This window comes from Microtus oregoni, unplaced genomic scaffold, assembly GCF_018167655.1.
Source record: "Microtus oregoni isolate MIOR12 unplaced genomic scaffold, Mior012 000019F_ref0000042, whole genome shotgun sequence".
NCBI classification, from domain to species: domain Eukaryota; kingdom Metazoa; phylum Chordata; class Mammalia; order Rodentia; family Cricetidae; genus Microtus; species Microtus oregoni.
Genome location: NW_024543078.1, coordinates 14,004,493 through 14,016,779, shown reverse-complemented (window position 1 = coordinate 14,016,779; position 12,287 = coordinate 14,004,493). Strand labels below are relative to the sequence as shown.

The following is a 12,287-nucleotide window of genomic DNA, read 5'->3' as shown; positions in this document are numbered from 1 at the left end:
GGTTGCAGTAATTTTCCTACTTATATAGACCTGAGATATTACTTGTGTCTTTCAAAAGACATAATCACTTTAATTTTATGTCGTAAAGATCACTGACTTGCAAATACCCTTTGAATGTTTAATAGAAATTTAAATGTTGAAAGGCAAAATTTATCTCTTGGACGTATTTTTAATGTAACTTATTCTACAGACATTTCCTCTTAGAAAACTTACTCAGTTTACTTAGTATTACTTAGTATATTTTCTTTCAGCTATTCTCTCCAGTCTGACTCATTTCCTATTCATTAGTACCCAAGGGGAACAAAGAGCTTATTGCTGTTCTAAAGAACATTGGTTTCTTTTCTTGTTGTTGTTGTTTTTAATGTAATTGCTAGAACTTGAAGCCAGGGCCTTGAATGTGCTTGACTAGTGCTCTGCCACTAAGCTATATATCCCCATCCTAGAATGCTTTTTATTTTTATTTGTTTTTAGCAAATTCTTTTTCCTTCATTCAGTTGAGATACTGCCCTCAGTAATATCAAGAGAAGCAGAAAAGCCATGCTTAAGTATTGCATCCATTGTTGGGTGCATGCTGTTAGGAAATGTGTTAACAGAATATTAAAGACTTGAAAGGGGTTTGAACACTTTGACTATAAAAGAAATAAGTGGACACTTATGCTATAGAAAAAATAAGTAAAGGAACTTGTAGTTTTTAAAGAGTAAGAGACTAGGATACTTAAAAGTTGTCTTGAGGCATTTGAACAGGTGACTTGTGAGGGGTCAGGAACTGCAAAGTCAGTGCATGGAGGACAGTAACAGCCGACTGCAAATAGCGTTCCAAGTAAACACTGAGATAAAGCCGTGTACCTTCTGCTGTAAGAAAGTTGGTTCTGTTCTTTGAGGTTCCTAAGATCTTGACCAACAAGAATATGGACATACCTTTACTTTTAGAAAGCAGAGGCAAATTTGTGTATTGCCACTTTGACAAGTTCTGTGATTTAGCAGTATTTAAAAAGGCTCAATTTTATTTTTGCTTTAGCAAAAGAAAGTGAAGACAAGGAAAACCTTCCCAAAAGGACATCTTCTGGTGGCTTCAAATTTACTTTCTCCCATCCCCCCAGTACTGCTAATGGAACAAACAGTACAAACAGTAAGTCTGTGGTGGCTCAGACAGCACCAGCAAGTTCTAATGGGTCCTCTTCCAAAACTGCAAACTTGGCTGCATCGGTGACAGCCACTAAGGTATGTGAGAGAAAGACTACACACAAACTTTGCCTTTTCCATCTGTAAACTACTCTGTTTCCTGAAGATGATTTAGATAGAAGTTTCAAAGAATGAAAAAGTTATATTGACCTCAGAACCTGACTTCCAACATTATTTGCAAATTCTTGAGGTTCACCTTGCATATCACAGAAATCTTAGGGTGAATATTTTTTTTCCTTCTGTTGTCAGTACCTTTTCGGTCATTTTATTTAGCTAAAAGTCATAATAGATGTGAGCATAGTCCCAGTCCCTCCCTAGGCACTAATCCTATATTGTGGCGTTTAAGTTGGTTTCATTACCTCACTGGTCTATTAGTGTTACACTTTAAAATATTTTGTTGGATAAATTATTAACAGAATGTCTATACACATTGTTAAGTTCCTCTTCAAAGGTCTATATCCGTTTTGTTCCTATGAGCAGTGTGTAAGTATACCTGGTGCAGTGCAACATTAACAGCATGGTTAAAATTTTGAATCTTCACCAGTTGGATATGGGTGTGTCTAAAATATCTCTTTCCCCTGGTATGTCTCTACTAACAGTAGTAAGGTTGAATTTGATCTTCTGTGTTTTGTCTGTTCATAGTGCCTTTTAAAATTGGTTCATATTTTCTTAATTTGAATGGCTTTTTTTCAGTTAAGAGTATTAGCCTTTCTATAATTTTTGTAACAAATATATATTTCTCATTGGTTTAATATTATAAACAGTTGATATTTGGAACTTCTTTGTATACCTTCTTTTTAACTTTTACAGTTTTCATTAAATGGAACCATCCTTTTCCCCCAGAAAAGGCGTGGTTAGCTTTAAGAAGTATAAATGCAAGACAGCTGCTGATCTAGGGGTAGATGAAAACAAGTACGTTAACAGTATATGCTAACAGTAAAAAAAATAAACAAGAGTCAATTTGAGTACTAACACTCTCTTAGACACCATGACCACGATAACTCTTCTAAAGGAAGACATTTAATTGAGGTGGCTTGCTTACAGCTTCAGAGATTGAGATCATTATGACGGGGAGCATGGTGGCATACAAGCAGATGTGATTCTGAAGTAGTTAGCTGAGATATCTACCTACATCTTGCAGGCAACAGGAAGTCATCTGAGACACTGGGTGGTATCCTCCGCATAGGAAACCTCAAAGCCTGCTCCCACAGTGTCACACTTCCTCCAACAAAGCCACACCTCCAAATAGAGCAACTCCCTTTGAGATTATGGGGTCCAGTTACATTCAAATGACCACAGACATTTAAAATTAAAAATGAGAACTCAGAAGGCAGGTGAATTTTTGATTTCGAGGCCAACCTGGTCTACAGAGCGAGTTCCAGGATAGCCAGGGATACACAAAGAAACCCTGTCTCCAAAAAATAATAAATAAAAAATAAAAATGGCCAGCATGGTAGCAAACTCCCTTAATCCCAGCACTCTAGAGAAGGGCAGAAGCACATAGTACATTCTGAGGTTTTGAGGCCAGCCTGGTCTACTTAGTGAGTTCCAAGCCAGGTAGAGATATGTAGGGAGACCATCTAAAAATAAATATCACAAAGAAGACTGAACTAAAGAGGATGCATCTTTTTTTTTTCTTTTAAGTCTGAGTTTGTATTTAACAAACATGTAAACTCTTCTCAGTGTTAGATCTTCAGCACTGTTGTGAGGTAAGCTTTTGGCTAAAGCTCTCATACTTTATAGTAATGTCTTTGGTAAGATCCAAGCGTTTTCTTTTCTTCCTTTTTCGTTTTTCAAAACAGGGTTTATCTGGGTAGCCCTGGTTGTCCTGGCCCTTGGCTCTGTAGACCAGGCTGGCTTCAAATTCACAAAAATCTTCCTGCCCTCCCTTCCCGACTACTAGGAATAAAGACATGCTCCACTGTTGCCCAGCTTTTCCTTTGCTCTTATTCTCTGTAGCTTTCTAGAGTAAATGCTGCCCTTGTCTGTCCATTTGTTACAGTAGGTTATGTGCCTGTTGCTAGTTCTTTGAAGACTTCTCAGGTCTACATATATCCTCCTTGGAATACCTCTATTGAAACCTTGGTGTTCTCACCTAAATTGGTTTCTCTGCAGATATTTCTTGAGGCTTCTTCAACCATTACCCCAAACCTCTGGATCTTCTGTCTTAGACTGTGTCTTTTTTAGAACCCAGGTATCTGTACTCTCTCTAGACTTAATACACTTTATGAAGTGTATCTGTTGGTTTCCTCAGCAAAGAATATCATGAGAGATAAAACTTGAGACCATGCAGGAATGAAAATGTTATTCTAGCCTTCTTGATTGCAGTAGACTACAGTGGAGAAGCAGATTGACAGCCTCTCAAAGCCGAAGCTTACTACTGTGAAGAAGTTCAAAGACATTTCTTATTCCTCCGCTCTTTCATGTGATTTTAATCTTTTTTCTAGAAACATTGTGGGTTTTATTGTTATATTCTGAAATTAAATATTTGTTCTTGAGTTTTAGAACATTTTCTGTTCCTTTTGTTTTATTGGATAGCACTTTCTAGTTGATTAACAGAGCTAATAATTGGCCAGTACAAATGTATTTTTCACCTCATTGATGCTATTATATCCCAAAATATATTTGTTCTATATCTTCTGGAGCAATAAAAATAGTGATATTCTTAGAAAGCAAAAACTCTTATCAGTATAGAGTTTCACATCAAAAAACTGATGTATAGACAGAAGTAAATTTAATTTGTTCTCAAACTTCTAACAAATTATGGCCATATTTCTAAATAGTAGTTGATTTTTTTTCACTAATGGTCTTTACTTTCAGCTTCAGTGTAAACTGCTACAGTTGAAGACTGCAAAAACACCAGCTACTAGTAAAATTAAAAGATAGAATATAAATGCTGTAAAGATACAAAATATTTTCACTGTGTAGTATAAAACACCCAATTTATATGGGAAAGAATGTTTACAGTATCAGATGATTCTCTTAGGTGCACTCTTAAGATTTCAGTGGGAGTCTAGCCAGGAATACCATTGCAAAATCCTGTCTCAACATAGCAAAACCTGGTAGAGAAACTATTAGTGACTGTTACAGAATAAGAAAGGAAACCCTGCATATTACGTTAGTAAGCTTTCCAAGTTCGAGTGTTTGAATTAAAGACTGCAGGTAGAATTTAAAAAGATGAATAACTAACCCTGTTGCTGAGAATTGCCACAGCAATGTGAACTTGACATACATCATTTCCTATCTATGCATATGTCTGTATAAAATTTGCATTTATTACCTTATCTTAAAATACAAATATTGAATAAAAATAGAAACAAATGATAATTTCTTAACATGCTAACACCAGTTAGTTTTGTACTTAGGAAATATTAGGAATATTCCCACTTAATCAGGAACAAGACAGGTCGTTGCCGTCATTGCTATTACTTAGCCATGATTGTCAGATATTAGAGTATTTAGTGAAACAACTACAACTACCACTGTATAATTTCCTGATATATGATAAAACGTCCTTGCAAGCTTCAAACTATACTTGATTATAAGTTAGACTGTTGCAAAGAAAAAAAAGATCATCTCTTCTACTGTTAGTATTTTATTTTGATCTTTTACTCCTTGTGTACTTGGTGATTATTAGATTTTCTTTCTTATAAAAAAATTAATTAGGCATGGTCACAAATGCCTGTAATCCCAGCAGTTGGGAGTCTGGCAACAGGGTTCTAGCATTGAGGCCAGTTTGTGCTATATAATGAGTTCCCATCTACACGACAAGCTCTTGTCTCAAAACAAGAAAACAAACCATAGAGACTAGGAGTCTCTGTTTCTGCAGTCCAAGCTGTTTAGGGGATTGCCAGGCAGAAGTATCATGAGTCCTGAAGTTCTCAGGTATTGGGCAGAAGTAGGGTAGGATGGGGGCTACTACAAAGGGGGAAGAAGGTTTCAAAAAAGATGTGAGATAATTCAATAAGAAAAACTGTTTTCAGGACTGGAGAGACAGCTCAGAGTCAATTCCTAGCACCCGTATGGCAACTCACAACTGACTGTAATGCCAATTCCAGGGCACCCAATAACCTCACACAGATAGGCATGCAGGTAAAGCAAAATGAAAACATCACTAGACGTGGTGGCTTATGCCTTTAATCCCAGCACTCGAGAAGCAAAGGCAGGCGGATCTCTGAGTTTGAGGCCAAGCTAGTTTACAAAGCAAGTTCCAGGACAGCTAGGGCTGACTGTTACACAGAGAAACTCTATCTCAAAATACCAAAACCAAATTAATTTTTTTTTAGGAAAAAAATTCTTTTCCACAAATATTACATATTGAATAACCTCATGCAAGAGATGTTGGACTCCTAACTCACTTAATATAAAACTTAAATGAGGGCTGGAGAGATGGCTCAGCAGTTAAGAGCACTGACTGTTCTTCCAGAGGTCCTGAGTTCAATTCCCAGCACCCACAGGGTGGCTCACAACCATCTATAAGGAGATCTGGTGCTCTCTTCTGGCCTGCAGGGATACATTCTAGCAGAACACTGTACATATTTAGTAAATAAATCTTAAAAAAAAAAAAAACTTAATGACCTAAACATAAATACAAAGCTCTCAGAAAACAGGAATAAATATCCATGACCTTAAATTAGGTTGTTATATATAGCACCCAGAGCATGAATGACAAAAGAATAAAAGATGGTGTAGATCAGAAATGACACTGGTACTGAGTTAAAAAAGATAGGCCACCACATGAATTCAAACCCTGTAAGAAGTTGGGTCCAGAGCATATATATCACAGACTCTTACCAGTAATATCAAGCCCCAAATGACATACACAGACACTTCTCCAAAGAAAATAAATACACAGTTAACCTAAATAAGCACATGAGAGAAAGTTTGGCATAATTACTCAGACAAATAAAAACAAAAGCACGGCAAAGAGCTGAAGAGACGGCTCATGAGTAAAGCACTTGCTGTGAAAGCATGCCGGTTCAGAATCCCAGGAACCCACAGAAGGTGCCTGTGTTATCCCAGCATCCCCACTGCAGGGGGAGGAGCCATGAGATCCCCAAGAAGCTTGCAGGTCAGCTAGCATGGCATATGCAACAGCAGGCCATAGTCTCTGACTTAAACAAGGTAATGTGTGAAGATGAACACCCAAGGTTGTCCTCTGCTCCTGCTCCTCCACACTGCACAGACAGAAAGGCTTAGACTCACACACATACACAAAAGGTTTTTTAAGTAACACATTAAGAGCAGTTCATACCCACTAGAATGTGTATAATTTTCTTTAATGGACAAATGTTGACTAGGATACAGAAAAATTGCAATCCATATTCATTGATGAAGGGGAGGTAACATGAAGTAGCAGCTTTGGGACACAGCCTAGTAGGCCCAATTCCTGCTTCCTCCCAAAGCTAAACTCATTAACTATATGACCCAGCAAGCAGTTCCATTCCTACAGGAAAATTGAAACAAGTTGTTTGTAACGAGCATTCTGAAGCCTGAGGTAGGAAAATTGTAGGTTCAAGACCATCATAGAATACATAGCAATCTTTTCTCAGAGTAACATTGAATATGTGTTGACTCTAAAATTAGTGGTGATTGATTGTTCATAGCATTATTTATACTGTCAAAAAAGTGAAACAACACAAATGTCTGCCAGTTCATGAGTTGAGCCAACAATGCTATTAGCCAGAAAAGGAAACAGAACAGTGCTGACATAGATTAGTGGTTCACACAGTGTATTGCTGAGAATAAATCTGTCAGGGGTTGGAGGTAGAATGACAGTTAATGGGTTAGAGTCATTGCTGGGGAAGAAAGTCAAAAATGTTAAGAATTAGGATAGTTGTGTAGCTTCGTGACACTAAGGACACTGAATTGTATACTGCAGAGAGGTGACTCCTTCTGTGTGGTTTTAAAGCAGTGATTTGCTTTAGTTGGAGGAGATGGCTTAGCTTAGTTTCTTCCCACTCAGTGCCGGGCCCCACCTACTCCCACCGCCACCCTAGGTTGGCCTCACCGTGGTGTTCATTTTTACAGCACAATTCATATGTTAACATCTGGGAAGTGTAGATTCTGTGTTCTGAGAGAAGGCTTAGGGTTATAGGGGTATCTGGTATGCAGAGTTAAACTTTTCCAGTTTTCAGTCTCAACTCTTACTCTTGACCATAAGTACCAGTCTTTTGGGAATTCATATTTCTTACAATTTCATGACAACAGGAAAGAGGATTTCCTGGCTTTCAAGAGACCGAGTCTGTCTTGACAGCTTCTCTCCTTGGTGCCTGCTCTGTTCCAGATTTTAGGATAAATGAGTTTTATTTGCATTTCTTTATCCACTTGCACATATTCAGTTCTTTCTTTCTTCCAGTCATGCAAGTTACCTTGCCTCTGATTTCTCTTTTCCAAAAAAGATCCTTGACAACTTTCATCTTCTGTTTTTCTTCTTGTCTTCTTTGTAGATCTGCATGTTTTACATTTACTTTCATTTTAGATGATTTAAGGAGATAGAAGACTTCCAGGAGCTTTAGTCACTGTGAGCTGTCCTCCACAAATAGAGTAGCATTGAAACCTGAAATCATTATGTCCTAATACTTAAGCCCTATGCCTCTTTCTAATTCAAACTTCAGATGTACAATTTAGCTAAGCAGGAATTTTCTAAATAATTCCTTCTTTAGTTCATAAACTGATAACTGCTTCTAGATGCTCAATCCTCTTCTGACTAATATTAGTGTTTCACTTAATCCTTCATTGGTGCTTTCAGGTATCTGTGTTTACATTTGGAGCCACTTATGAAGGACAAGTTACTTTGATTTGTTTAGCTTCGAGAGGTACAGAAGGTTTTAAACTAAACAATGTTAGGAACCCCTTTACCGTAGAGCATGCAGTTTCATAGAATTGGTTCAAAATTAATGCAAGCCTGCAAACACCTGCCATTTTCTGCTGAGGGCCTAAACCTTTCATAAGATTTCTGAGGGGATCAGAAACACATTGCCATTGTTCTTGAGTTCTCAGTAGTCCTCATTGTCCGCTATGTTCAGAGAGTCCGGTTTTATCCCAGGCTTTTCCAGACCCAGGCCAGCTGTCCTTGGTGAGTTCCCGATAGAACATCCCCATTGTCTCAGTGTGTGGGTGCACCCCTCGCGGTCCTGAGTTCCTTGTTCGTGCTCTCTCTCCTTCTGCTCCTGATTTGGACCTTGGACTTCCCACAGGACAGGGAACCCTGATTGCTTTTCGGGCTGAGGGGGGGGGGGGGAATGGGAGGCGGTGGCGGGGAAGAGACAGAAATCTTTAATAAATAAATAAATTAAAAAAAAAAAAGATTTCTGAGGGGAGTCTGTTACTTATAAAAGCCCAAACCCTGAAATGTACCTCATTCTTATTTTTAACCATTAGTTTTTCGGAACCTTTATTTTGTTTGTTTTTGTTATCTATCTTCAGCCATTTAAATTATTCTTTAAAGTCAGTGGTGGGGACTGGAGAGATGGCTCAGAGGTTAAGAACTCTGACTGTTCTTCCAGAGGTCCTGAGTTCAATTCCCAGCAACCACATGGTGGCTCACAACCATGTACAATGAGATCTGGTGCCCTCTTCTGGCCTGCAGTCATGCATGGAGGCAGAACACTGTGTTGTATACATAATAAATAAAATCTTTAAAAAAAAAAAAGAGTCAGTTGTGGCACACATCTTTAATCCCAACATTCGGGAAGCAGAGACAGGCGGATATCTGAGTTCGAGGCCAGCATGATCTAGAGAGTGAATTGCAGGACAGTCAGAGCTGTTACACAGAGAAACCCTATCTGGGGTGGGGTGGATTATTCCTTAAAAATAAAATGAAAAAAAAATGTATAATGAAATTAAATTTATGTAAAAACTAGAGACTTTATATCTAACATGCTTTTTATCTTTTCCAGGTGTTATTTGAGGGTGGGTGTCATTTTCTTTGTGATACTTTGTTAAAGTGAATTCTTAAGTTTCATGGAAAAAAAATCAAGAAACAGCAGAAAAGCTGAGGGTGGGACTGCCCGCAGTTAGTACACAGTAAACTGTTGTAATTTAAGTAATTCCCCTCTTCCATTCAAATCTCTTAACATCACATATTCTATTTAGAAAATGACTTCTAATATCTTATGGACTATATTGGTACCATGCTGGTTTTTCATGCTAATTTGGGTTGTTTTTTTTTAAGGTTAAATAAGTTAAAGCATGTTCTTCATTCTTCTATAGGGGAGTTTGGTTGGCTTAGTGGACTATCCAGATGATGAAGAGGAAGATGAGGAAGAAGAATCATCCCCCAGGAAAAGGCCTCGCCTTGGCTCATAGAATACTTGGTGGGGGACTCCCAACACATGGTCTTAAAAACGCTGTAGCTGCTCACTGAGCTCAAGTGTGAATGGGAAAGCTTTCTCATGGAACTTAACACACACGGAGTAGCAGAGACTCAGTTATCAGGTAGGAAAGTCTAGTGTAAGAAACCAGGCTCCCCGAGAACTTCATTGTTTCCCAGTGATTAAAGGGTTTGCCTTTTGAGCTGTCCAAAATAAGAAGTGATTGTTGGAGCCTGGGTGAAAGCTTCCCAGCGAGGAAAGTCTCAGGTTTGGGAGAAGAAGGGTTATTAATGCAGGGTTGCTTCAGGGGGTCCAATCTAGAGAACATTGTGAGACTTCAGTACCCAATAACATTGCTTGTATAATGGTGCTGGCCATGTTGTTGTTTTAATCAGTTGCCTCTTTTTAAAAGAAATTTTTATGTAAAACAAATTGAACTGTCATTAGATATGAAGTTACATTGTTGGGACCATTTCTTTAAATATTTCACAGAAGTGAAACAGCCTTTGGTGTTTGACAGGACATATATACATACCCTAGGTAACAGCACATACCAGTTTTTCTACACCAGAGATTAATACATAAAAAAACAAGCTGGGTTCCAAACGGATAGTTTTCTTAGTAGAACTTTTAAAGTCAGCACTTTTAGGGGTAACAGCAGCCAAAAATCACAACAGCAGTATTCTGAAATGGTCCTCCTCAAAACTCAGGAGTGGCTGGGAGAGGGTGTTCCCAGTACTCCCCAAGACAGTCACTCTGCTTCCTCAGTACAGCTAGGTCTAGGTCTCCTTGCGGCTACTGACAAATTTATAGAGACCAATAAAGAATGGTGCTGAACTAAGTGGCATTTACTATCTAGAAGCCATTTTCTCTAGAGGTTATAGAAGTGTCAGAGTCACACAGCATAGCATGGGAAACTTCCAGACGAGGGTGTCACATGAAAATTGCATTTTTAAGAGAATAAAAAGCACATTCCATGTACGTAAATGAATTTAAAATAACTGAGGCAAACTATTAAGAGCTTTTATTTTTAGAACAGCGAGTTAATTGTAAATATTTTAATGTTAGTTTGCTCATCTATGATCTGAGATCATTGCTGAGATAAAAAAATGACCCCAAACTACAATTTAATGCATTGGGAAAAACAATTCTAAAACATAGTAATTCCAGCTGCAGTCTTTGGAACATCTCTGTAGTGTGTTGTGGGTCCATTCTCCTGGAATAGCTTAAAAGCAGCTTCCTGTGGTGGAGATTTTAGAGTTAATTTTAATTTTGGCTATTGTTTGGAAAAGATGGGCTGTCTGTGTAGATATAAAGTATAGTTTTTTCCATAAAACAGATGTTTATTTTGTATTAAAAATACCACTGTACTTGTTTTACACCATTTGTATACATGTGGTGATATAATGTAAAATTCTGGAATTAAAACGTGACCCTGTAATTCCATGATTGAGGCTTGTGTTTGTTTTGTTGTAAATATAAGTAAACTATTTTTGAGATATGTCCAATTTCCGTTTTCTTTTAAGAGCTTATAAAATCCATAAAGACTTGTTATAAACCATTAGATCAGAAAGTCTTAAGTGCAATTGCAAGCAAGAGTCAGCAATCAATACAGCTTACAGGAGATAAACCTTGGTCAATCCTAAGTGTCAGAGTACCACAGTGTGAAGCCATTCTCACCTCTACACCGAGGTGCACATACAGCTAACCTCCACTCATGTCACAGTCGAGCTGCAGTCCCTTCACCTAGCATCACTGAGCTACTGAATGAGTGGGCATTCTTCCAAGCAGTGTTGTCAAGCCTCTTCCATCTTAGCACTTAGACTGCTTAGAATCTAAGCAGCTCTGATGTATGTAACTGTTCTGTTCTTACTCTTTTATAACTTAAGTGCAAAGTATTGTCTATGAACCTCATAAAGACTCCTTTGATTTTCCTTTCTGAGGAACTTCAAACTTTTAAGTCACTAGTATGGGAAAGTGTTTCTTACAGCAGAAATGAATGTCTTCTTAAAACATAAGGGCAACGGTTGTGTAATGCATATGCTCACAAGATGAATGGATCCTTGGAAGGCACAACTAGGAAAATTCCACATTAACTGTTGTTGTGAGGACCCTGATGCAGGCTGGGGTGCTTATAGCGTTATCTCCATCAGTTCAAGTCAGTGCACACATCTGTATGCCTTAGGTCCTAAAAATATCTGTAAACATGTACCTAATAAAAAGCTATTTTTAATAAAAAGTTACGTGAAACAGATTAATGTGTTTTTATCACTGGTTTTTCTGAAGGTTGGAGCCTAAATAACAATTTTAGATTCAAGTAGGTTTGGTGAAATTTTAGTTGAGGTCAACTGCTGCCAAGTCTGTCTGATCCCCGGAACTCAACAGTACAAACCGGCCCCTGACCAACAGGCATAGTGGCATAGACATGCCATAGACACACAAAATGTTTTTTTTAAAAAAATGTTGTGTGACTAGAAAAGGGTGCGTATAAAGTGTAACTGCAAGGTTCTGAATGCAGGATCCTTCTGGTTACCTTTAAGCAGATAGACTAGTATTTTCCCAGAGCTTTACAGAGACAACTGGTAAGTCACATTTTCCTCAGGTTCAGTCACTTGATCCTTTTGTCTGTTTTTATAACAACTTTTATAGAAAAGGTTCTAATTTTCTACGTTTCCATTAATTTTTCCAAGTCTTATTTTTCTGCTTCAAATATAAAGCCTTTGTCCAAGATCCTGCCTTTGGGTTGTTGCATCATACTGTGTAAACCCACATCTCCACTAGGACACCAGT

General features: G+C 38.0%; 1 protein-coding gene across 4 annotated transcripts in view; it reads left to right on the top strand.

The window, feature by feature from the left end:
- Positions 1 to 10,941, top strand: part of Ppp4r3b (protein phosphatase 4 regulatory subunit 3B) — a 59,583-nt gene extending 48,642 nt beyond the window's left edge. For all 4 annotated transcript variants that reach the window (XM_041669252.1, XM_041669250.1, XM_041669249.1 and 1 more), the window contains 2 exons: positions 1,019 to 1,221; positions 9,397 to 10,941. In XM_041669252.1, coding sequence (XP_041525186.1) covers positions 1,019 to 1,221; positions 9,397 to 9,492 — 299 coding nt within the window. In that variant the 3' untranslated portion in view covers positions 9,493 to 10,941. The remainder of the gene's footprint in view (positions 1 to 1,018; positions 1,222 to 9,396) is intronic.
- The last annotated feature ends 1,346 nt before the right edge of the window (positions 10,942 to 12,287 follow it).